Genomic DNA, 27,694 nt, shown 5'->3' on the forward strand with positions numbered 1-27,694 from the left:
TTGGGAACCTCCCAAGTGGAGGTGGATCGTTTTGTGAGTGGTTGCAGGGGGCAAGGGGTCACCCTGAGATGCGTCTACACGGGGTCACAGACGCCTGGGAGTATAACCTGGTGGCATGTAAACGAAGACTCTTTAATGAGAATCGCCATTGCCCTTCCAGGTGATTACAGAATTGACAATGACACAGACTTCTATGGGCGACTGAACTTCACGAACCTCAACTCTACACTGACGGACGGATCCATCCGCATTGAAGACCTGCGACTGAAGGACGAGGGAATCTTCACCTGCGGCTTTGACACTCTTGATAACGAAACTCAAGCAACAATCAGCCTGACTGTGAACGGTGAGCCTTTCTCGTGTTCAATGTGATAACAGTAACTTATCGATCTTTTATTCAATATCAGGTCGTGAGTTTAAATACCAGTCAGAGGAGGTAAGTTCAGCCCACCATTATCATCTCTCCAAGATCAGTAGAATGAAGTTAGAAATAGTTTCCAGAGAAATGTGGAATGTCCACCATCGTCTCATTGAAATTAATAGAGATGTTCATTTGGGGGTTGGAGGCTCAAATGAGCATCGGTGTGTAACAACATACCACCGATGATATTGTTGGTGATTTCTGTTTTAGAATTGCAATTTGAACTTGCGTACTTATTTGTATGTAAGGGGCGCCACGGTGGCTAGGAGATGTTAACTTCCTCGCCTGCTATACAGGAGGTTGTGGGTTCGATCCCGACTCTGACGTCTGTTGTATGTTTGCGGGTTTGCGGTGTCTCTCCCCGGAGTCGTGTGGATTATTTCTCTGGTCCCTTGGTTGTTCCCTCCACATTTAGAATAAACATGTGTATTAATAATTTTGCTGCTCTAAATGTCCACATTCATTGAGCTATCATATGTGATAGTCAGGTCGCTTCTGAAATAAGAACAGCACACTGGGCCTCACCTGGTGAAATTAAGAGTTTAGTTTTCGTTGATTTTTTTGGTGTGATTTGCCTACCTTTCCTGTACTTTGTTTTCCTATCGTGTTTTTGCATTGTTTTTTTGTTGTAAATTTTGACCCGATTCTACTGGAGCTCATCGGATTCCTCCAGAATGAATTCATATTCTGATTCTGAACTCGGGTCGCTGGGTTCACAGCGCAGCGCTGGCAACCACTACACCGCAATTCACCCAACCACCTTTGTCTCACTAAAAGCCAGTGTTTCATGATTATGACACACAACACGCGCACACCAAAAAAGCTTTGATGTAAAACCTCACACACTTTCAGGATAATGAACCCTTTACTTTCCCACTGATTCACTGCTTTCTCACAATGTGCTTAAGCATGAGGACTGAAATGACCAGTAGCTAGGTTAGCAGTGAGTGTGTTTGTGTCTGTTGTTACTAATGTGGGGAGCGGTAGTGTTAGTGCGCTGCGCTATAAACCCGCCCCCCGAGTTCGATTCCGGCTCACGGCCAACACCAGTAACGATTATCTAAACCTGTCCTGGGCCTCCCCTAGGTCGACTCAGCCTCAAATAAGTACCTGGTGAGGTGCGTGCACATTGCCACTTGGGAGACAAAGGCGGCCGGGCGTGGTGTTGGCCACCCTCCCCTTCGTGCGCCGCGCTGGCCTTCATAGGTGCTTGCTAACAACATCTTTGTCCTTGTTGTAACGAGTGTGTGGCCGTCTTGTGTTGGCCCCAATTGACTAAATACGCAAGCACCGTTCGGTGTAAATAAGACGAATACCCTTACCATAGTCACGGCAGAACCAGTGAGCAGCTCTGTGCTCCCGTGGCTTCTCTGTGCTGCACAATGTACGGTAGTTCTCAATAATAGCTCGATATTTGATGATGAGGGCACCTGTGAACAGAGTGGGATGTGGCCAGCAGTAAGGATGGGCTCATTAATAAGCGAGTGCTAATACACGTATTCAATATTGTATTATTAATTTTAAACTGACGCAACACTTGAGATATTCTTTGAAGGAAATGTTAAAACCCATTGGCTCTAAAACAATCTCCATCATTATCTCAGTATTTTTTCCAGGTTGGAACAAGTAGCGGTGTTCCATCACCGTTAAATTATTCATTCAAATAACGTTGCCATTTGTCTGTATAGTATGTATGTTGAACTTCTTTAGCACCATACGTAGCCAACCGTGCTGGAATCGTGTCCCCATACGGAAAGTTATACCATTGACTAAATGTGGCCCATGGAGGCATCTGAGATCTACGGTGGATGATGCAGCAGCACATCGCACTGCAAGTGTGCAATGGACTATTAAGTTCTCAGGCGCGTGTCTGAGTTAATGATGACGTCACCCTGCTCCTGCCCCATATAAGAACGGGCGACACAGCAGAGACTCACCATTCTGGCGAATTGCCCGATGATGCTGGTTGCAATTACCAGCGAAACGTCGTACTACTCAAATTGTAAATGTTGTGGTTTCACGCTTCAACACACCGGTGGGCTAAAGCAGTGAACTATTTCTTTTTTGTCAACGTGACACTTTTTTTACTGATTGGCCGTGTCGGGTGGTGGAGGGTTACGACACATTTATAAATAACGCGATCTAAACCCAAAAACATTGATTATGGTCAGCACTGTCATGCTGGAAAGCTTCGGTCATGTGAATGTCCGGACGCTTTTAACAAATACAGACTTTCAGTTTATTTAAAATGTAAAAAAACATGTTGTAACATTTTCATTAGAAATAAAGTTATTGAGTATAAAGCATTACTTGACGGATATCCCTCATATATCGTAAATGCATTGGAAAACTTTGAGTATCTTAACGCTCCTCTGTGTTCTATCACTGCATGTCTGGTGACCTTAGGAACCTCCCAAGTGGAGGCGGATCGGTTTGTGACTAGGAACAGGGGGCAAGAGGTCACCCTGAGATGCGTCTACACGGGGTCACAGACGCCCTTGAATATAACCTGGCAGAAAGTAAACGTTAACTCCTCGGTGGAAATCGCCATGGCCTCTCTCAGTGGTTACAACATTTTCAATGACACCGACCTCTATGGGCGCCTGAACTTCACGAACCTCGATTCTTCACTGACGGACGGATCCATCCGCATTGAAGACCTGCATTTGAGCGACGAGGGAAACTTCACCTGCAGTTTTTCCACTTTTGATGACGAAGCTCAAGCAACAATCAGCCTGACTGTGAACGGTGAGCCGTTTTCATGTTCAATGTGATGGCAGTAACTTGTCGATCTTTATTTCACTGCCAAGTCGTGAGTTTACATACCAGTTGGAGGTAAGTTCAGCCCACCAACTGCGCTCGGCCGAGGTGTTGCTGATATTTTTTATATGAAGCATTATAGTTATGATGAGTGTATTATTCTTGATTTGAAGCTTTCGTGACTGCAGGAATCCATATTCTTTGGTTCTTTCGGTAAAGTCATGTAGGTAGAAAAATAATAGATCACGACGTTTCGATCGCAACACAAGCAATAATCATCAGGTGGGACAACCACAGCAAGTTTTTTTCTTATAATCCCACCTGATGATTATTGCTTTTGTTGCGATCGAAACGTCGTGATCTATTATTTTTCTACCTACGTGACTTTACCGAAAGAACCAAGGAGGATGAGTGTATTGTTGTATACACTATTACGAATACTTATTATGTAGGTTGGAGATGAATACAACATTATAACATGACTTCATGTTGTTATAATGGATATGCCCTTAGCAAATAGGAGATAGTGAATATTTGTCCATTCATATTTAAGAATTTACGTCTGAAATAAATGTTTTGGGAAACAACTTTGAATTAATGACATGAACTAATTGAAGAATTTAATAAAGAAGGCTACAGAGTTGGACTTACTTTAAAGACAGTAGACTCTCAATTATCCGTGTGCGTTTTATCCTATTTGCGGATTAACCGCACACCTGACATTTTGACATGAATTGATAACGCATGGAATTTTCCTTAAGCCCAAATAAAAAATTCAAAAAAACAGTTATACATTGTTATTCTTGGAAATGTTCATTACAAGTCGCGTTCTTAAACCGAACAAATATGTTGCTCCGGTTAGTTTGAAATCCACGTGATTGCATCTGCAGTACAGTGGTTGCAATATCGATACAACAGTGGGCTGAGTTTGATTGATTTTGATTGGCTGTGGCTCTGCTGTCATCCAATCAGTGGGCTGAGTTTGATTGATGTTGATTGGCTGTGGCTCTGCTGTCATCCAATCAGTGAGCTGAGTTTGATTGATGTTGATTGGCTGTGGCTCTGTAATCATCCACTCAGTGAGCTGAGTTTGATTGATGTTGATTGGCTGTGGCTCTGCCGTCATCCAATCAGTGAGCTAAGTTTGATTGATTTTGATTGGCTGTGGCTCTGCTGTCATTCAATCAGTGGGCTGGGTTTGATTGATGTTGATTGGCTGTGGCTCTGTAATCATCCACTCAGTGAGCTGAGTTTGATTGATGTTGATTGGCTGTGGCTCTGCTGTCACCTAATCAGTGGGCTGAATTTGATTGATGCTGATTTGCTGTGGCTCTGCTATTATCCACTTAGTGGGCGGACTCTTCGGCGAGGAAGTAAGTAAACTAATTTTCGTAATTTAAACAATTATACCCATATTAGTAGTTTTCGGCATAGAGATCCGTGGAAATGTTTTATATTTTTGGATTATCCGTGATTTCGAATTATCCGTGGCCATCCTCCCCGCCATTAGTTCGGATAATCGAGAGTCTACTGTATAAATAAAAATCTAAATATTTATTTATACTGGAGGAATCCGATGAGCTATAAAGCTCTCTTTCACAGATGTCCAGTCGATATGAAAAACAAATATCATGCACAGCAAGTTTGCTAAGCAAATTTAAATATTTGATGCTAGGACACAATTGGACAATACATCCGAGAGCGCATACCCTGGGCCAATTGTTGCATGCAGACTGGAATCAGAGTGATGAAACAAAGAGGTGGTGAGAGAGCAGATTTGGAGTGAGCTTTTGGAAAAATGAAATTGATTTAAAAAAAAGCCATATTCCAAGGGAGGAGATGAATATGAGAGATTGTTCTTTTTACGAACACATTTTTTTGCTGTCAAAATAGAAAAGTTTCAAAATGTGCAAAGACGCACGGGCAGGTGCATGCTTGGATTGATACCCTGGGAATCAGAAAGATAAATGCACGAACTAGGGAACAAACACAAAGTAGTGAATCATGTATCGGAAGTGGGCTTGGCAGGATAAAACGGTAGCTGCTGTTCGAGACTAAGTGGCAGCCAAACAGAAGGAACACTCCCCAAAAGGATGTGCACCACGGAGATGGAGTGATGGAATCATCTCGTGTGCAGGCGCTAGAATCAGTCGTTCTTAACCTGGGGTGCACGCACCCCCTGGGGGTGCAAGATGCCCTTTCTGGGGTTGCGATAAATGGGCAGATCTTTTTAGAAGGTAAATCGTCGAAAACACAAATCAAGCACGGTCACGTAAGTACAACTTCCGTTTCATCGAACCCTATGTATTTATTAACATTACATATTTTTTAACGATCGAGAAACAAGAGGGTGCAGGCTGCAGTAAAATGTTAAGAGCCACTGCGCTAAATGGATCGGTTTGGAATAAAAATAAACGTTTCGGATGGCAGCAGTTTGGGGGAAGTCTTCATTCAGAAGCAGACGCCGATGACTTTGCACTAATGAAGATGATGATGATACGATGGTCTTATAATAGCGATATGAATAGGGCACAATTATATAATGGCTAATATTTTATTAACGTAAATATAACAGATCATGATGGTGATTGTGCTCACGTTAGTAACCATGAGCCACACATTCAAATTCTACATTCCTATGACGAAAATAACGAGGCCTCCCGTTATTTTCCCCTTCCCTTCCGTGCCCCAGTTCCCCCGAAGGTCTTCCTGGAGTTGAGCCCATTCCAGTTGGTCGAGGGCATGGGGCTGGTGACCGTGGCCACGTACGTCGCTCTGGGAGGAAAGCCCGCAGCCTCCATCACCTGGAGTGGCCTCGATCAAGGCAGCTCCAACGAGACCACAGAGACGGAGCCCGACGGCACGGTGACGGTGATGAGTCGCTACTGGCTGGAGCCCACGTACGAGAGCCACGGGATGATACTCATCTGCAGGGTGGAGCACCCGGCCTTGGAGCGTCCTGTGGAGCACTCCAACATGCTTGACGTTCACTGTGAGTGGGGCACCGTGAAGGTTCAGGTTTGTTGTTGATCTCTATCCCGAATAAAGTAGCAGTGTGAGCACCATAGCCTCATCGTGCCAACCGCTGAATTGCAGAAACAGGTTGTCTGTTCGACTTTTGGCGTTGTCCTCTCGTCTACTTACACTGGTGGTGTCTCTGGTGTTGGCCAATTCGTTTTAAAGACAATGCATACATTATCAGAGCATGTTTGTTTGTATGTTTTAACACAAGTGTGTGCGGTTAATGCAGACTTGAATCCTCGCAAAAGCTATCTATTTGGTGTTTGAACATCTTAATAAACTCCTGTTTAATTTCAAGAAAGGATAAAACCTATTCTTATTTTTCATAGGTTGTCATAAGGCTGCGGAGATATGTGGCGGGCAGTGTCTGAAAATCCATTGCCCTGTACTTCAAATTGTTTTATTGAAACAATAAACGCAGGCCTAATACAGCATGTTGCAAAGCGGCAATAACCAGGTGATATTATCGTTATCTAAAAAGCAACCCCAACACGACTGATCCATTTAAGAGAAGCGTGGGGGGGGGGGGATAAAGGATGGGGATAGGTGGGTTCAAATGGAGGGGGAGGTGGTTGGGATAGGAGAAGTGGGGGGTAAGACCAGAGCCGGCCCAGCCACCAAGCGACCCTTGCAATTGCAAAGGGCCCCGTGGCCAGCAGAGGGCCCCCTAGAGTCACTGCTAGCTAGTGGGTGAAAAAAATCATACATCAAAGGGGCCTCCAACCAAATTTTGCTTAGGGCCCCCAAAGGTCTAGGGCCGGTTCTGGGTAAGACCAACTTATGGAGGGAGATTCTGAGCATGTGGGGGAGAGAGGGGGGGGAATAACCCTAAAATAATAATAAAACATTCATGCACCCATTGTGAGAAAAGCACTTTCCCTCCTCCAATCCGAACTCCTCTCCCACTAGGTCCTGGAGGGTTTTAGTTCAATAAAATAATAGGGGTTTCCCCCCTTTTTTCTGGCAACAAAACTGAAACCTTTTTACAAGGAATCATGTGTGCATTAACCACAATATACTTGTGGTGAAAATGCAAACAAAAAACACACTCTGATAACATATCAGTTTCAAGGACAAGAGTGTGTTTTTTTTGTTTGCACTTTGAACACAAGTATTGTGGTTAATGCACACATGATTCCTTGTAAAAAGGTTTCAGTTTTGTTGCCAGAAAAAAGGGGGAAAACCCTATCATTATATTTTGGTACTGGCAAAGGAGGTCTAATGATGTTTTTTATTCACCCCTCTTTTTTGGTCCATGCCTCCTGGCCCCCCTCATCATCTGGCTCGCTCACTTCAGGCTCTGTAACAAGGGGGGGGGGCATCTGGCTTAAAATTCGATCCTCATTTCCCTTGAGCTTGTGACTCGGCTCTGTGTTCCACGCTCGCATGCGCGAGGAGAGTATTACACCACTTTAGGGGCTGTCCATAAATGACGTCACGCGATTTTGGACGATTTTTGACCCCCCCGCCCCCCCCCCCTCGTCACACGGCGTCACAAAAAGTCAGACCGCCCCTCAAATATGACGTCAAAAAGCTTTCCCCCCCCCCCCAAAACCATATTTCCATTTTGAAAATAAAACATGCTTCAAATCGCGTAACTATTGTCATTGTAGTGCGTATTTAATGTGGCGCTGCACTCTGATGTTGTAGGAGTGTTGTTATAACAATTCTATATTTATTTAAAGTTGCGCATTTTGATTTGACGTCACATTTCTCAAACCCCCCCTCCCCTCGTCACACATCGTCAAAAATGTCTGACCCCCCCCCCTCCCCCAGGTGCATGAGGTTATTTATGGACGGCCCCTTAACACGTAATAGTAGTAGGGCTTTCGCGACAAATATCCATGAGAGAGATGTTTGGGTTAGATCACGCTAGTATTAATGCATCATTAATCCCGCCACCACCCGACACAGCCAATTAGTAAGGTTTGTCACGTAAATAAAACGTGCTAATTCGTTACTAGTTCAGCATACTGGTGCGTTGGAGAGTGAACCCACAACATTTATAATTCGAGTATGACGTTTCAACGGTAAGGCCATGCTACTCCTATATGCTGTCCGCAATTAGAGACCGTGAACATTTAGCAGCACTTAAAGGAGCCCTCGACTGCACCTGTTGCCTCCACCATTCGCAGACAAACCCAGAGTGAGCATCGCCGGCTACCATGGCGATTGGTACGTGGGGAAGGAAGGAGCCTCGTTGAGTTGCGAAGCGGACACGAACCCCAGCATCACGCACTACCTGTGGCGCAGGTAAGCGACCGCAATAAGAGTGTGACGAAGATGAGTTTCATAACAATTGCTCCGTAGATGCTTTGCACCAGTAACGGAGCCCGCACTGGGTTCTGCATTTGTATCGGGGTGTCTACCAAGCCTCCCGATTGAATATGGCTACATCAGATGCAGAGTCAGTACACCGCTGAGATCCTCAATCGAGATTTCAGATGCCCACGTTTCATTTTACTTTGCGTTGCTTACAAGTGGACACAAACACACATTTTTGTTCAAGCAAAGTACCCTTTCGCATAATAAACCAGTAACTGGTCATAAACTAACACCAGCCGTTGGCTCAAGCTTCACAGTTGACGGGAGAGGGTTGTGTACGGGCGACTCCTCATATGACGCACCGTGAATGCGCTCCCGCGTGAGGCGAATGATACGTTAAGGCGAAAAACAATTTCGCCATAAATAATGTCGTCACGGTAAAGTCTGGCGAGCTACGATATGCTACGACTACTCGGCACACCGCGCAGTGAGGTGGCGGGGACAAATAAACCCAGGGCAGGTCGCCACTTTACTGCACAGTTCCTTGGACTGCATCGCTCAAGAAAGTCGTTAATCGTCGACCGCTCAGACATCGCGTTATAATAGGGCACGTTCCGCATTGTGCCAAAAGCGTTCCCTAATGGCAGAGCCGCGTTATAGTGTGAACACCGCCACGCGTCAAGCAAGGGCTTGTCCATATTAGTACGTGTTTAGCACTTAAGGGTAATAGAAAGTTGATCTCTACGCTAACCGTGCCCTCGAAATCAAACTAATGTAGAACTTTAGGCTCTGGGATCGATGGTGAAGGCCCCTGCCCCTCCGAGACCGCCCTGAGACTCTCGTTGCTGCTCTGGCTGCCTCGGTGGTACTTTGCCCCGTCGTTGGTTCTGGTCTCGGATTGTTTCCATCTCAGGCTCTGCCAGCCATGGTGTTGGCTCTCCCGCTCTCTCTCTCTCTCCCAGATCTCCAATGCTTCCTTCCCGTGTCCACCATCGCTTCTTCCATAATCTACGAACGAATCTGCGTCAGTGGTCTTGAAATGCAGTTGTTATCGTCGAGTAAAAGCAATCAACCTCCAGGCAAAAAATTGCTGCATCTAGGTTTGACAATATAGCTACTAGTTTTTCGACTGTATCCAGTCATAAGCATCTAATCCATTATTTCTGCCAAATTCCCAGGCATGATATAACATCATTAGAATGTACTTAATTCACTCTGTCGGTCACGATGAGATTCACTCTGCTATTGAACAGACAATTGAGTGGATAACAAATCAAAAATGACATTTAATCTGCTATTAATGCATACGAAAGAAGTCTTGCAGTCACACTTGTCTACATATATTAGCCCTTTCCCATTCTGATTCCATTCCAATGTATGTAATCGCAACGGTACGCCATCATACATGTACGTCATTGGAACGGAATCAGATGCACGATGACGTACATGTACGATTGCGTGCTTCCGATTTCGTTCCGAAGACGTACATGTAGGTCATCGGAATGTAATTGGAAGTAAAAATCCATGTGGTCGTGTCGCTACAATTTTCTGCAGAGAGTACCAATGTCTTTAAAAATAGCAGCGCTACTACTACGCCTCTCTAAATAAAATTAACGCTGAACCCGCTCGCGCATTCCGAGATTCAGCGATGAATGGGACACCCCACCCTGCAGCTTGCAGATGTCTGGGAATGGGGAAAAGGGTTCACAGCTCATTCGAATTTCTCTTCGCAGTTTCTGCAGCAAGTGTAATCGCACGATGCTCACCGCGTGTCGTGCTCCCTGTGTTCTGGTGTGCTTGCTCTTAGGCAAGACGGCTCCATGCCCAACGAGATAGTTGTGAGCGGCAACTCACTGTCCTTTGAGCGGCCGCTAGTGGAGTCAGACTCTGGGTCGTTCTCCTGCTGGGCCAATAACTCGGTGGGCTGGGGCGAGGCGGTGGTTATCATTACCATTCAGCCAGGTACAACCACCGCTGCTATAACAACAACTACAGCCACTACGCCTGTGGCAACCCCAACAATACCAGGTATTCGCACGAAACTGACTTTCCTTATGTAGAAAACTCTCACTGGCACCAAAAGGTACAATAGATGGTTCCTGTTTCAGCACCAAAGCAGTTAACTACGGTGATGTCCATAGTGCTGGAATGTTCTCACCATGTACGTGTGGGGTTTATCCAGACATTTATTCGCTCTAATTAATAATACTAAAGCTATATAGTATTTACTGGGTCAACTTTTGACGTGAAATAATGGCTCACCTACTCAAGTTGATGACCTCCTAGTTTCAAACACTTTCTCACAATATGCTCAAACGTGAGGATTGCAAATGACCAGATAACGGTGCACGTGTGTGGTTCCTATGTTTTTTCCCAATTAGTTGGGACAATTATTCGCGCACCATTTGATGTGAACAAGACAACTGTGTATTTTATACACCGCAGCACTAGGCATAGAGATCAGTATTTGGATAGAAAATATAATGGGTAGGATTTTCTCCAGGCATGATCGTTCCTTTATCAGCTGCAAGAATTTTGCAGCCTGTTAGACAGTCCTTTGTAGAGGGCGCTGATATATATCACCAAGAAACCCAGCAACATTGAATGGGTCATATCCTGCTGATAAAAGGGTTGCTGGAAAACGTTGATGAAAAAACTAAACTATTTAAGAACTATTTTTTATTTTACCAGATAACGCCCACTGAGCTATATAGCTGTTTTTCAGAAGCGACCTGGCAATGACAAACAATAGCTCAGCGATGTGGCTTATTATCATGTGGAAATTATTAGCAGCAAAATACTCCAAACGCGTGATTCTAAATGCGGAGGAAAAAAAATGGAGGGCCCAGAGAAAATCCACACGATCACGCGGAGAGAGAGAGACATGCCAACTCCAAATATACAGCAGGTTTTCATCTTCTTGGTTCTTTCGGTAAAGTCACGTAGAATGGAAATAATAAAATAATAAAAATAAAACATTATAAAATACAATTCTCACGACATTTCGGCCACAATGCAAGCAGCCGTCCTCAGGTGAAGAACAGGTCTGTCGATAAGACGTGACTTTACCGAAAGAACCAAGAAGATGAATCCCTGCAGTCACGAAAGCTTTAAATTGAAATTTATACAGTAGGTGTTAGTGACGGGATTGAACCTACAACCTCCTATACACACACAACTCCTTTAAATATTACCGAGTGTGGGGGAAACTTACGGATGTTGAACTTTGAGTCTGGCCTTACACAAGGAAGCAAAGGGACCTCTCTGTATCAATCATTCCACTGTCCGAACTGACCCCAGTTTATCACTTTGGGCAAATACACGACAGGTACTTTCCCAGGCTATATATTACACTTGGCCATTATCTACCTGAATCGTCCCACTGCGAGTGAAATCATGCCACTTCATACTTCAGCGATTCACAACAGCGCTGGCCTAGACTTGAGATGTTTGTTTGAGGTTTATTAAGAGAGCCCAACCAGTGAAAGTTTTTTGTATTAATATTATATATACACGACTAAACAGAGGCCAAATGTGTGGGTTTAACTTTTTTTTGTGGGTGTCTATACCAAATGCATTTATTCATCATGAAGGTGCACATAGGAGGTAGTGTAGAAGGTACACAAATGGTTATAATTCACAATCTCATTAGATCTGGTGAGTTAAGAAGAATTGACCGTGGTTAATACCAATAAAGGCTTTTTGTTTAGAGCAGTGGTTCTTAACCTGGGGTGCATCACGCACCCCCTGGGAGTGCTTGATGGCCTTTCTGGGGCTGCAAGACATAGCCAGATTTTTTTTAAAGGTAAATTATGGAAACACAAAGGAAGCACGGGCACTTAAGTACAACAACTTTGTTTCATCAAACCCTATGTATTGATTAACATTATTTTTTCTTAAATGAGTGAGAACCAAAGAGGGCCAGGCTGCAGTAAAGGTTACGAACCACTGGTTTAGAGTATCTGGCTAGACGGCACCAGACCATTCACAGCTCCCAACTGGAAGCACATAGGTTGTAATCCTGCTTATCAGTCGACTTATACCTTGGGTGCCCTTCTGGGGGGAACGATCCTGTCATAGGAATGTGGAATTTGACACTGCCATCTCACAACGACTGACATGTGAAATAAGAGCTGCACGTGAAAAAAAATAACGGGACTCTGTGAGAGTGTACGTTTTATAATGAATGCATCGTTATTACTGTAAAGGGATCTGTGGGGACTCACACCAGCCATGTTGCTGTCTTACAGGTGGTGGTGGTGAAGGTGGCGTTGAGCCCTGGGTTATAGCTGTTGCCACCGTAGTGCCACTGATAGCATTAGTGGCAGCGGTGGGAGCCATTTACTACTTCTGCTTCCACAAGAACAGGAAACCTCTTAAGTGAGTTTCTGACAAGAAAACGCGTATACAGTAGTCCCTCGGTAAACAGTGGCCATCGTTTAATGTTTTTTGCGGTTTAAGATTCGCCTCCCATAGGAGATCCCATGTTGATTAATGGTACGTTTACGTTGTTGCACGTGGGGTGCCAATTTCGGCCAATCAGAGCGCTTGTAAGTGGGGGCTGAGCCGTGCCCTCAGCCAATCAGTGACACTGATATGAGCGTTTCGACCTCGACTGGCTTTGTTTAAGATTACGTTTTCTGTTTCGGCAGAAATGTAATTCCTATATTCTATTACCAATTATTTCAGTTAACAGTAATTTTCGTGGAATGGATTAAAAACGTTACCATAGTAGATAAATACATATTTAATTAGAAATGTCACGGAAACTGGATTCAGTCCCGTCCGTAAAATCCGAACAAATCATTGGCGAAATCTTCTGAGAGAGTGACTCGAGTTACGTTAATGGAATCTTGCTGAAGTTGGGTTCCCCGTTAATTTATATTTGAACCCATTTCACGTAACGACATTATCATATCCACGCGTATGGCTTCAGCCCCTATAGGGTGACATCACCCAATAGAAGCTTAGTGACGCCATGAAACTAATACGGCATATATATACAGGGTGCTTCAAACATTTTTGTTTTAAATTTGCAACAATGCCACAAGAAATGTGCCTCCAGGCTCTGGAAACCACCTGGAGAAGATTCCAGGCATGTGTTGACAATGACTTTTAAAGCTATTGGCATACATTTGTTAACATGTTACAGTGTATTATCAGTTCTTTTTCCACTAAAAACGATAGTCCCATATAAGTGTCAAAAAAATGTAAGCACCCTATATATATTCACATAACATTGCGATATTACGTGTTTCACAATCTGTAGGCGAAAGGATGATGGTGAAAATGATCAGCAAAGAGCTCCAGTTGAAATGGTAAGTGTTCTTATTTTTCATATACTGGTATTGCCAAAAAAGTTCCCATGATATAGCTGCTCACCCCGAGCTATAAATGTGATAATGGCTTCCCTTTGTACTGTTTGCCTTTTGGCGTTCTCTGGTCTGACACTGGTAAGACTAGGCCATAAAGAAGGCTGTCTCTGGTGTAGGCCAATCCGTTTCAAAGACAATGCTTGTATTATTATCAGATCATTTGTGTTTACATGTAGACCACAAGTACGTGTGGTTAATGCAGACTTGATTCCTTGCAAAAGGTTTCGATTTGGTGTTTGAACATCTAAACGCAACTCCTGTTTTATTTCCAGAATGGGTAAAACCTATTATTATTATTTTTTATACCACGTTCATCAACACTGCCTGTAAGTTTGCGGAATGCCCTTGAAATAAAAAAGAGCTTCTTAGCTCTACAGGATTTACTCGATGGGAAATAAAATGGAAATTCTGATGAAAAAGCCTACATGAGGCGCCACGGTGGCTAGGAGATGTTAACTACCTCGCCTGGTTTACAGGAGGTTGTGGATTCGATCTCGACCCTGAAGCCGCCTGTATATTTGGAGTTTTCATGTCTCTTCCTCCCCATGGTTGCGCGAATCTTTCCGTCCACAATAAGAATGACCATGCGTTTAGAGCATTTGGCTGCTATAAATTTCCACGTGATAAGCCACCTCACTGAGCTATCATTTGTGAGAGCCAGGTTGCTTCTGAAAAAGATCGACACAGCTCAGTGGGCCTTACCTGGTAAAATACAAAATAGTTTAGTTTCATAGTTTATAATTCAGAGCTGTCGAGTACAACTGCGAAAAAGCTGCACTTGTTGTCATGCCAAGACATTTCTGGCGACAATCAGAATGATTCACCCAGTTAAAATGGGTGGCTTCTACTCTCCAGGTCAACGTTGCTGCTCGTCCTCTGCTTTGAAGAGCCACTTTTATTCCACGACCCTTCAACACCACACACACACAACAACCGCCATTCTCCACTAAGTGGCGGTGTAATCACAACGGTGCTTGTGCCAGGCTATGTGCACTTTGAGGTCACGTGAAGTGTCGAATGCCCGCTAGCAGGAGGTCATTGGATAGACCCAGGTGCCATGGGTTGACTGACTGAGATGACTGGCCGATGCATTACCTGTGCCCCCTACTGTGCCAACACACACAGTACAACCCACAAATACATTGAAAAACATTGAACAACAGTGGTGCTACATCACTTCCTGCCATATGATGTCTGTGACCCGATATTCCTGGAATGTCACTTCCTGGTGGAGTTAGTGCAATGCCATGGAGTGCTAGATCGGTTATGGAATAACAGTCATTGCCAATTGACTATAAGCAAGACCAACGCCTCCATCCCACTGTAGTTGAGCGAATTATTAGGCGCAATTTTACACGTAGGCTTTCACGACCGAATATTATTGTAAATAAATACAATTTTGGGTTACATCAGGAGCCTTTAGTAAGAGCTGATAATGCTGGATGTATTCTCCAGAAGAAAAACCTCGTATACAATTGTCACAATGTTGCTTGGGGTTTTTCAACGTTGCGGTTTGCTGTTGAACCAATATTTGCCAACGTGACAACTCGATTTGATTGGCGACCCGAGTTCTAGTCCCACCCACGACCAACACCGGTGACGATTATCTGAATGGGTCCTGGGCCTCCCCTAGGTCGACTCAGCCTCATTAGTACTTGGTGCGGTGTACTAACATCACCACTGAAGAGTCAAAGGCGGCCTGGCCTGGTGCTGGCCATCCACTCCCTCTTGTGCCGTGCCGTCCTTCCCAAGCACTGCTCACTAACAGCACTTGCCTCCCCAGCTTGTGAAAGCTAAGGGGGAGATCGTTGATGTTTTATGTGTGTGTGTGCGTGCGCATGTGCTCCCGTGTGTGTGCGCAATTGTGGGGACTCATTGCACCGCTTCCGACAATCAAGCCAGCATCAGGATTCAAGGTAAGTGAAAATAAAACATTATTTTCCTATTCATGTTGCTGTGTTTTGTTTGAATTACTATAGAATATTTATGACAGCATTGCATGCAAATGTACAATATTTCTTATTCATGAGTTTAACAATGCTTTACTTTTTTGTGTTGAACCGAACACACATCTTTTAACACTAATCGTATGTGCATTAAAATGCAGTACCATTATTGTGCCCGACTTACGAACGGACCGAAGGAGGAATGGAACCCTGTTCGTAAGTAGAGGACTGCATCGTACCTCTTAATTTTTTCCCTCCCCCCTCTCAGCAGCAACACAAAGAGCATGCGTACGAATACATCGACAAGCTGCCACCCGGCAGTGCGGTGTTAGAACGGCCACCCCTTGGCAGTGCCACAGCAATGCCTGTATATGACGCTGTGCCTGAACAACTCTCTTCTTGGTATGTCCGAGCATTCAAGCCGGGTTTTCTATATATGGCCGTCCATAAATGACGTCACGCACCTGGGGGGGGGGGGGTCAGACATTTGTGACGCTGTGTGACGAGGGGGGGGGGGGGGTTGAGAAATGTGATGTCACATCAAAATGCATAATTTAAAATAAATATAGAATTGTTATAACAACACTAATTGTTATAACAACACTCCTACAACATCAAAGTGCAGTGCCACATTAAATACGCACCACAATGACAATAGTTTAAAGCGATTTGAAGCATGTTTTATTTTCAAAATGGAAATATGGTTGGGGGGGGGCAGAGCTTTGTGACGTCATATTTGAAGGGGGGTCTGACTTTTTGTGACGCCGTGTGACGAGGGGGGGGGGGGGTCAAAAATCGTCAAAAATCGCGTGACGTCATTTATGGACGGCCCCTATGGACTTTAATAGCAGCCTTTCTTCTGTTTGTTTCGATGGTGAGAGCTCACCAAATGTGTGATTTGACGACTCACGGATGTATCATTTACAGTTAGGTTTTGTAAATAATTTGGTATGCAGGGTATTTAATTGGCACTCCATTGGCACTTAAGCTACTATTGTTTATTCTTCACAAGAACTGTAGATTATGCATACATACATATATACATACATTGTAGTCTCTAGCAATATGCCTGTGGGTTGTTGCCACGCTTAGGAAGCTCAACTCATCACTGGAAGGTTGTCAATTCAAATACTTTTTTTAAAGAGCTTTAGAGTTCATTGTTCATCTTCCAAGATAAATATACTGATTCTGAGTGGATAAAATAAGCATCACTTTGCGAGCTTCAGAATGATCGTGATTTATATCCGTGAAATATTGCTCGTGTTATAAATTGCGTTCTCTATTTACAAGTCCAAACAAACTGGCTACCATTTTCACGCCGAATGGCGATTGCCTGAAACTAGCGTAAGTCGCTTTTGCTGTAATTTTCTTGACTTAATTGCAAAAAAATAGAATATATCAATATATCAATGGTTTGCAGTACTGTACTTCATTACATTTTTACTAATGTCGGATATATACGTATATATATACGAGTCACCCCTGCTCATGCAAATTCCTACACTCCTGTCCAAACATTAAGCGAATTTAGTTTTCAGCCAATCCACGAAAGTAATGTTCTGAAACAACTGTCCTACCTCAAAGGGTCCTCCTCTACCGGAGCAGATAGTATTCCCGTCTTTGCTCTACTAACTGTTGGTCACCTAATATACAAACCTATAGCCCATATTTTCAACCTGTCCATCAAAGAAGCATCAGTTCCTCTAGAATGGAAACATTCCTATGTTCGTCCACTTCACAAAGGGGGCCCTAAAGATGATCCAAATAACTACCGACCTATCTCAATTTTGTCCCCGTTGATGAAAATTTTTGAAAAATTATTGACCTACCAAATTAACAGTTTCCTGTCCGCCAACAATCTATTACATCTAAAACAATCTGGGTTCCGAAAAAAATACAGCACCACATCTGCTGCATTAGACTCTCTGAATCACATTTACAGTAGCCTTGATAATAAGCAGTACTGCGCCTGTCTTTTTCTTGACTTGTCCAAAGCTTTTGATACAGTAGACCACAACATCCTGCTTAGTAAAATAAGTTGCCTCGGTTTTTCCGAAAACACAGTAAAATGGTTAAAAAATTACCTCTTTTCTCGCACCCAAACTGTATTCACAGATGGTTGGAGGTCAAACAGTGTTAAGATAACAAAAGGGGTTCCACAGGGTTCCATTCTCGGCCCCCTCTTGTTTTCTCTTTATGTAAATGACTTGGGCACTGAACTGGATTATTCCAGGGTAAATCTTTTTGCAGATGACACGGTACTAATTACTGCTGGCCGCTCTCCAGATGACGTGATTGCTAAGCTCCAGAGTGATTTCAACAAACTACAACATCAGCTAGTTGCTCTTAAACTAGTCCTAAATCCTGCCAAAACCAAGGTGCTATGCTTCTCACCAGGACTAAAGCGGGAAGTTATTTTTCCCCAATTACATACCTTAAATAATGATCAAATAGAGCAAGTCAAGATCTATAAGTATCTTGGGGTCATCCTGGATTCAAAACTGAATTTTGAAGATCACATTGATTATATTGGGAAAAAGACAAAAATTAAAATTGGTTTTCTATATCGACACAAGCACTGCTTCCCTCCTATGTTCCGTTTGGAATTGATTAAAGCTACCGTACTGCCTCTACTTGATTACTGTGACATTGTGTATAAATCAGCCCCAAGTACTGTACTGAAGAAGCTTGACTCAATGTATCACTCGGCCTTAAGATTTGCATTGAACTGCCCATATAGGACTCACCACTGTGATCTCTACATTGGGTCAAACTTAACATCTCTGAATGTTCGACGGCTTGTGCACCAGATCTTATTTATTCATGATGTACTTGCAAAAAAATCTGCAGATTACCTGCTGGATCTCGTCTCTGTTTCAAAGAACAAATTTGACCTAAGGTCTACACTCATTTACCAGCTTAATATTCCCTATTGCCGTACATATACTGGAGGAAGGGCCTTTGCTATTGATGCTCCCAGGGTCTGGAATGCTGTTGCAAATAAATTGAAACTTGAGTCACTACCTATGAGATCTTCACTCAAAACTGCTTTAGAGGAGTTGTACACCCCTAGCTGCCAGTGCTATTCAGTGACCTAAAATAAAATGTTTCGCTCCGGATGATCGCTACAAAGTATGACCTGTGTTTTGATTTAGTGTGCTGATCTTAAAGGTGCATTGAAAAATTACAATACTCCGATTGATGCTCCTGCTGTTGTGGAGTGACTCATGCAGCCAGCTATGGCTGCAGGGTTTTGGTAGTACATGTTGTTTATGCCATTTATTGTGAAAATTCCGTCAGTTCCTATGATTGCTTTTTCATTGCCTTCATGGCTTTATTTTGGTGATTTCGAAAAGTGTATTGGTTTAGCCATGTTTGTGTTGTTGTAGTACAGAGTTAGACTGATGGCCTTAATCTAAGTTGTCTTGTGGTTGTTGTTGTTGTTTGACTTGCATCCCACTGGGATTTTTGCACACAGCGTTGGTGTACGGTGTTTTTTCTGCAATATTTTTTGCTGTCTTTTCTTGGATTTTCTGTTTGCACTTAGTCACATATTCACTTTAAGATGTTTTTTTGTTCATGTTTTTGTTTTTTGTTTGTTGCGGTTGCACCCGATTCAAGAGCTGAATGGCTCACAGGGCTATACCTAATAAATGAACTTGAACTTGAACTTGAATACGTTGGCAATTGAAAGTGATACAATTTGACAACACAAAGTCAGGGTAGAAGTTGACGTGGTTATTTCTCCAAAGAAAATTATAGCGGAAGACAACACACAATCACGAGCCACTCATACTCCCTGTGTTGTTATGCAACTATTAAAATAACTTGTCGATTTTAATATTTTAATTCATTAACCTTTTTAAAAAACTTCACTCTTTCAGGAACCCCACGCAACATCTGGATGAGAGAATAATGAATTCTACTGAAACGGTGGGTGAATTTATTTTGCTGCCTGCCTCTACCAATACAGTGAATATAATTAGAAATGTCGAATGTCGTTGAGATCCTACCTGTTTACACATTGAACGCAGCTGCATTGCATCCCATGTCTCTTACTAAATACCTCGTGAATCCTATAATGCGTTTGCTTTCTCTTGTATTCACCGTGACAAAAGTGTTCAGGCTTTTGAGTTTGGGTCCGTGCATAAGATGCTAAGAATTTCACGTGAGTAAGTTAGCCGGATGGAGGTTCGGGAGACAGGGACCCAGGATGAGGGGAATAACCCCTACAGACTAGACAGGAGCTGGACTCGGAGGGGTGGAACGAAAATACGCTCCGTTCAGGTCGCCTCTTGTGTTTTCCTTTTATTTATTTCAGGCGCCCTTCAGTTATATCCCTCCCTTCCCTTGTCATCCCCTCCCCCCCAGTACTAAAAAAGAAGACTACCTTTACCCCTTTCTGTGGGACCCCGTCTGGTTTGGGGCAGTGGGGTGTCCACTCCCCATCTTTCTATCCCCTGTTTGTCTATAACCGCTTTAGTCTATGTTGACGGTTTGTGTGTACGTGCGTCACAACGCGATGCAAAGCCCCCCCCCCCCATTGCCTCAAATACAAAATAATATTAAATCTTGTAAACGATATTCGGGAAAAGTTAACAAAAAAATTACAATTTCATTGTCAGGATCGGATATGTAAGTTATAAGTTTCTATTGAATTGAAAACATTCGTGCAGAATGGAGGGGGTCCGGTTATTGAGACGGGCATTGGGATGGCACCCAGAGTCCAGAAACCACGGGGAAGATTGGAAAGCAGGATAGATGGCAGGGCACAGTAACAGCAGAACTTGCAGGTTACGTGTTCACTGCGCAACAGCTGATGTATTTGGTAGCGAGAGAGAAGCGATGCCAAATAGTGCTGACATTAATATTAAATTATCTTCCTCAATACTCTTTGGTTCTTTCGGTAAAGTCACATAGGTATAAAATAAAATAAATCACGTTTCGGGCGCAACACATCATCAGGATGATGGACATTTGTGTTGCGCCCGAAACGTCGTGATTTATTTTATTTTCTACCTACGTGACTTTACGGAAAGAACCAACGAGTATGGATTCCTGCAGTCACGAAAGCTTCAAATCTCTTCCTCAATGTTTTGGCGATTGTGGCCTCTTAACTTTGATATGCCTACCAACTCTCTTACAAACTAAGTAGACTAATTTCCCCTTGAAGCTGGGTGTAACCAGCAGTCACTTTTGAGTCGTCGCTTCCTTGCTTTCTTGCCGGCAAAGGTTTAGTCTGTTCTATAATGCGGTAGTAGTTGCGTTCCTGAAGAATACCGCGTTATGTAAAGATCACGTTAAAATAAATAATACATAATATAGGAGTAAAGCACAGTCCTGCAATAACACGTGTGATGCATATGCATTCCGAAGAAAGACCAAGGCGCGTGGGTAGCATCTAGAAGAATCCAGCAGCATCCCACCTTGTGCTCGCACGATGCAGTTCCATTCATTCGATCGCGTTATATATCCATTTAACGTTATATCCAATTCGCGTTACGAAAACAACACGCGGCGGTATATAGAACAGACTAAAAGCCTGACATGCCAGATTTGTTTAAAAGATAAATAATCGAAACACAAATTAAGGGCGGGCACATAAGTACAACTTACTTTGGTTTCATCAACCTATGTATTTATAAACATTATAAAACATTATAATGAGTGCGAACTAAAGGGGTGCAAGGCTGCAGTAAAGGTGAAGAACCACTTGGTCTAGAGGATGGAGTGGTCATGACAGATTCCTTAATTTCCCGACGTGTTTCATCAGGACCTCACTTTTGAGTCTGACTTGACCTAGAGGAAGCTCGGGATGAGTTCAGATGCCGCTGACTACTGATATTTTTCCATAGATATGGATTTAACTTAGGCGAATATGATTCTAGTGCGGTTTGTGGACTATCACACCAATGCATGGACACTCATAAATAATGCTGACTATGTGGATAACATTTGATTTTAAAACAACTTCTATTCCAAAGTATATTGTGTCTTAATGCAATGCCTAATCGTGTCCTTTCCACGAAATCTCCCATTGCAGAGGCCACGAAACGAAGAGGCCAGTAGTTACTACGACGTAAGAAATTCACACACATGAAGAAATGTGTCCACTCAGGATGACTTGGATCAATGTAATAGGACTATATGTCGATGGACTGTTGAAAATAAGCAATGCCAAATCCAAATGTTAAAGTGTCTTTGCTCAACAAGTGCATCGGTGATGAACTCCATTGGTGGCACTGAGTCAAGTGGTGGCAATTCCGCATTGCTTCGTGTGTATGTTGAGCTTGTTTCGCACCGTACGTAGCCAACCATACTAATCGGATGTGCAGTGGAAGGACAACAAATTAACGCATGAAAAACTGTTCTAAAGAAATGCGTTTTCATTCTAGATTATGTAAAAGTGCATAGCTTCCAGGGGCTTCGGAATAACACCTGCGACACTGGTATAGACCGGGAATGCAAGTGATGATCCTGTAAAGGTCTAGAGCAGTGGTTCTTAACTTGGAGTGCACGGGCCCCCTGGGGGTACGAGATGACCTTTCTGGGGGTGCGAGACATGGCCAGATTTGTTTTAAAGGTAAATAATCAAAACACAAATAAGCACGGGCACATAAGTACAACTTACTTAGGTTTCATCAAACCTATGTATTTATTAACATTATAAAACATTTTAACGAGTGTGAACCAAAGGGGTGCAAGGCTGCAGTAAATGTTAAGAACCACTGGTATATAGGATGGAGTGGCCACGACAGATTCCTTAATCTCTCGACGTGTTTAATCAGGACCTCACTTATGAGTCTGACTTGACCTAGGGGAGGCTCGGGATAAGTTCAGATGCCGCTTACTACTGATATTTTTCCATAGATAGGGATTTAATCAATGCGAATATGATTCCAGTGCGGTGTGTGGACTATCGCACCACTGCATGGACACGCATAAATAATCCTGACTATGTGGATAACATTTGATCTTTAAACAACTTCTATTCCAAAGTATATAGTATCTTAATGCAATGTCTAATCATGTCCTTTCCACGAAATCTCCCATTGCAGAGGCCACGAAGTGAAGAGGCCAGCAGTTACTACGACGTAAGAACTTCACACACAATGAGAAATGTGTTCACTAAGGATGACTTGGAACAATGTAATAGAACTATATTTCGATGGACTGTTGAAAATAAGCAATGCCAAAGCCAAATGTTAAAGTGTCTCTGCTCAGACAAGTTCATCGGTGATGAACCTCATTGCTGGCCCCGAGTCAAGTGGTCCCAATTCCACATTGATTCGTGTGTATGTTGAGCTTATTTCGCACCGTACATAGCCAACCATACTAATCGGATGTGCAGGGGAAGGACAACAAATTAACACGTGAAAAACTATTCTAAAGAAACGAGTTTTCATTCTAGATGATGTAAAAGTTCATAGCTTCCAGGGGCTTCCGAATAACACCTGCGACACTGGTATAGATCGGGAGCGCAAGTGATGAACCTGTAAAGGTCTAGAGCAGTGGTTCTTAACATGGGGTGCATGCACCCCCTGGGGGGTACGAGATGCCTTTTCTGTGGGTGCAAGACATGGCCAGATTTGCTTAGAAGGTAAATAAAATACAAATTAAGCACGGGCACATAAGTACAACTTACTTTGGTATCATCAAACCTATGTATTTGTAGTGGATTCAACTGAGTCGCAGACATACTCCTTGGAGGCAACACATTTATTGATACCAACACAATGGGGTAACTGCCCTTTTACCAAATAACACCCTATGGTGGACGACCACCAGGCTAATTACACTGGGAGTGGCTACAACGGACAGGACCCTGGCTTGGGTCCAGTTCCACGTGTTGGTGAATCTTCTCGGACGTAGAACGTAGAGCGTAGATCTTCAGGATAACAACAGCAACACTGAATCCCGGTCCCTCTGGGGACCCGGTTTATATACTCCCTGGTCGTGGCTGGCTCCGCTCTTGGCCACGGCCACCTCGAATCCTCTAGCAGGATCTCGCCCCGACACGTGACCACCCCTAGCCCCCACTTGGGGCACCTGTGTAGACTTTACCCGTCACGTGCCTTCTAGGGTCAACCAGAGTGCCATGGCCTACATTAACCCCGTTCATGGCCGGCACTCTCACACCCCCCTCCTATAGGGGACAGCACTGCACTGGTGCCACTCGGCGCTCACTATCAGCGCTCACCGAGCCCCTATAGGGCTGGTACTACACCCATGTATACGGGGTGTCCGCGATGGAATTACATCGCACGCCGTGCCTCGCTAGAGCTGGCATTACCCAGTGACATCCACGATGTCGCTACATCCGTGACGTCTGCAATGTCACAACATATGTATTAACATAAAACATTTTAACGAGTGCGATCCAAACGGATGCAAGGCTACAGTCAAGGTTAAGAACCACTGGTCTATAGGATGGAGTGGCCACGACAGATTCCTTAATCTCCCGACGTGTTTAATCAAGACCTCACTTTTGAGTCTGACTTGACCTAGGGGAGGCTTGGGATAAGTTCAGATGCCACTTACTACTGATACTTTTCCATAGATAGTGACTTAACCTAGGCGAATATTATTGCAGTGCGGTGTGTGGACTAGCGCACCACTGCATGGACACGCAAAAATAATGCTCACTGCATTGATAGCATTTGATTTGAAAACAACTTCTGTTGCAAAGTCCATTGGCTCTGAATTCAACACCTAATTGTGTCTTTTCCGTAAAATCTCCCATTGCAGGTGCCACGAAATGACGGGGCCAGTAGTCTCTACGAGGTAAGAGCTTCACACACAAAGAGAAATGTGTTCACTGAGGATGACTTGGAACAATGTAATATAACTATATTTAGATGGACTGTTGAAAATAAGCGCTGCCAAATGTTAAAGTGTCTCTGCTCAGACAAGACCATTGGCTCGGTGATGATCTCCCTTGGTGGCCCTGAGTCAAGTGGTGCCAATTGTACGTTGCTTTGTAGGTATGTTGAACTTCTTTCGCGTACCGTACGAAGCCAACCGTGCTAATCGGAGGTGCGAGGGGAAGGACAACAAACTGAACACAACAACAAGCATTCTTAATTAAATGAGTTTCCAATCTAGATGATGATTTAAAACTGACATAGCTCCCAGTAGCTTCCTAATATCGTAAGAAATAACACGTTCCAGACAGGTGCAGAAGCAGACATCTTTTTAGGTGTTCTGTATATGTGTTTTTTGTGTTTTAAATGTATTTACTTCATGAAATTGGCATAAGTAACCATACAAATAGACACATTATATCCTACAGTATAACGTATACGTGATGTATATACGTGCAGCATTTTAATTGTTTAAGTTGTAGTTAGTGTATAATGTACTGTATATAATATTTGACATTGAAATCAAGCGTAGCGAGACTGGTGCATGGCCTTTGGAGCGGTTTAACCAGATCGGCCTGGGACCGCCAGATATTGTTGCATGTTGGAAGCCGGATAATGGATGATTTACTATATTTTATCGATGTCCCACTAAATGAGAAGGCACGTGCGTTTTTTTTCATTATTTTGCAGCTTCTGAAGCTGCCTGCGGAGAACGCCTATGACAAATTAAGCCACCCCACGCACACGAAAGCCTGAAACTGACCACCTCGGAACCACACGCGCGCGCTTACAATGACGGCACGCAGCACTCGCATGGAATTCAAAACTCAAGAGCACGGGGTTCAATCAGAGGTTACTGTGAGGGTTGCTAATGTTTTATTTGGGAGAGAGAAGGGTTCGGATCCATTTATCTCCCATGCAATTTCCTCAATATTTTGTATAGGGCACCAATGCGGATTTTTTTTTTCAAACGTTCTTTAACGGTAACGGAAAGAAGTACAATAACTGGATCCAGAATACAATGAATCTTTACAAGATTTGGAATGTATTAATGATGCCTTGATTCGTTATTGACACACTATGCACAAGGACGTGACCCAAGTGTGGCGGATAACAATTTCTTGACAACCAAGCACAGCCAACTCTTGAAAACTCTCGGCAACAGTGACAGCAGCACACATTTGTGTAACCTCGTAGTTCACCAGCTTAACACATTGGCCAGACGTGTCGACAATTACAAAATACCGCGGCGACAAAACAGGTGAAGGACACCGCGACGACTATTCACATCAACCACGAGACACAGTCCACTCGAGGCAATGCAGCACAAGCCCAGGGTACATAACGGCAATCTCAGGGCTTGGTCGGCGCTATCAACAACGCTCTGTGCAACTCAACGCTGCGGCATTCCCGGGAATTGGTCGGCGCTCTCAACAACGCTCTGAGCAACTCAACGCTGCGGCATTCCCGGGAATTGGTCGGCGCTCTCAACAACGCTCTGAGCAACTCAACGCAGCGGCATTCCCGGGAAATGGTTGACGCTCTCAACAACGCTCTGAGCAACTCAACGCAGCGGCATTCCTGGGAATTGGTCGGCGCTATCAACAACGCTCTGAGCAACTCAACGCAATGACATTCCTGGGAATTGGTTAGCGCTCTCAACAATGCTCTGAGCAACTCAACGCAATGACATTCCCGGGAATTGGTCCGCGCTATCAACAACGCTCTGAGCAACTCAACGCAATGACATTCCTGGGAATTGGTCGACGCTCTCAACACTGCTCTGAGCAACTCAACGCAGCGGTATTCCCGATAGTTGGTCGGTGCTCTCAACAACGCTCTGAGCAACTCAACGCAGCGGCAGTCTCAGTCACTGACTCGCCCCCGCACGTCAGCATCGTACACAGCGACTCTGCGACGCGCCAGTAAGCCACGGGCACCGGCTTAGCCTCGTAACAGCAGCAACGCTCGCGACGACCCAACCGCAACAACAATCCCGGTCACATGCCGCCCGCACGACAGCAACGCCCCACAGCAGCCAGCCCCCCCGCCCGGCCCCCCCCCCGTGGGAGCCCCTTGACCGCGGTGAATGCCGACCGGTCCCGGTGAACGCCAAACACACCGCCGCTTAATTTAGTCCACAAACTTTGTCCCGCCTTCGCAGCCTCTGTCAATGAACTTGGCTCGTCCAGCGCCCCATAACTCAATTTATATCCATAATGGAGGTTTTTTTTTTGGGGTTAGATCGCGTAAGTATAGAAATGTGTCGTTAAAACCCGCCACCACCCGACACAGCCAACTAGTAAGGGTTGTCGCGTAAACAGAACGTGGGCAATTCGTCACTAGTACAGCACTAGTGTATAGTATAGTGTATAGTAGTGTAGTGTATAGTGTAGTATACTAGTACAGCACACCGGTGTGCTGGAGAGTCAAGCCACAACATTGACAATCATGTATAATGTACGTATATCGTTCACACAGCAACGCATACATTTATTTCTACGCATTTAAAAAGCTTCCCTTTACTTGAAACGTTTCTGCATATTTCTTGAAATTAAATGTTTGCTGTCTACCTAGCAGAAGGTTGAACGATGTTATATACTGAACATATTTTTAAATGTCCTCATGTGTGCAACCCAGTTATGTGTGCAGTTTAGTTGTGTGTGTAGGTAAAAAAAACACTTAGGGGCCGTCCATAAATGACATCACGCGATTTTGGACGATTTTTTACACCCCCCCCCCCCCCAGTCACACGACGTCACAAAAAGTCAGACCCCCCCCCTCAAATATGACGTCACAAAGCTCTGCCCCCGCCCCCCCCAAAAAAATAAAACACGCTTCAAATCGCATTAAACTATTGTCATTGTAGTGCGTATTTAATGTGGCACTGCACTCTGATGTAGGAGAACATGTATTAAAAGTATATTTAATTAAGGAGAACGTGTTTATATTTATTTAAAGTTGCGCATTTTGATGTGACGTCACATTCATCAACCCCCCCCCCTCCCTCGTCACACATCGTCACAAATGTCTGACACACCG

General features: G+C 44.0%; 1 protein-coding gene across 3 annotated transcripts; it reads left to right on the plus strand.

Annotated features, from left to right (window-relative positions):
- LOC133358491 (nectin-3-like) lies at window positions 1-27,694 on the plus strand. 3 transcript variants are annotated; one of them, XM_061576829.1, is made up of 14 exons: window positions 1-346; window positions 2,828-3,169; window positions 5,874-6,173; window positions 8,338-8,455; window positions 10,275-10,495; window positions 12,718-12,847; window positions 13,737-13,785; window positions 15,741-15,758; window positions 16,057-16,190; window positions 19,673-19,721; window positions 21,832-21,867; window positions 22,847-22,882; window positions 24,537-24,572; window positions 25,343-27,694. In XM_061576829.1, the coding sequence occupies exons 1-14, from the start codon at window positions 136-138 to the stop codon at window positions 25,406-25,408; spliced, it is 1,746 nt and encodes a 581-aa protein (XP_061432813.1). In that variant the 5' UTR covers window positions 1-135; the 3' UTR covers window positions 25,409-27,694. The 3 variants fall into 3 exon arrangements, with proteins under 3 accessions (XP_061432813.1, XP_061432814.1, XP_061432815.1); XM_061576830.1 differs by having other exon boundaries at window positions 16,060-16,190; XM_061576831.1 differs by lacking the exon at window positions 22,847-22,882.

This window comes from Lethenteron reissneri, chromosome 62 (assembly GCF_015708825.2).
Source record: "Lethenteron reissneri isolate LAM-NWPU_2019-01 chromosome 62, ASM1570882v1, whole genome shotgun sequence".
Classification (NCBI taxonomy): Eukaryota; Metazoa; Chordata; class Hyperoartia; order Petromyzontiformes; family Petromyzontidae; genus Lethenteron; species Lethenteron reissneri.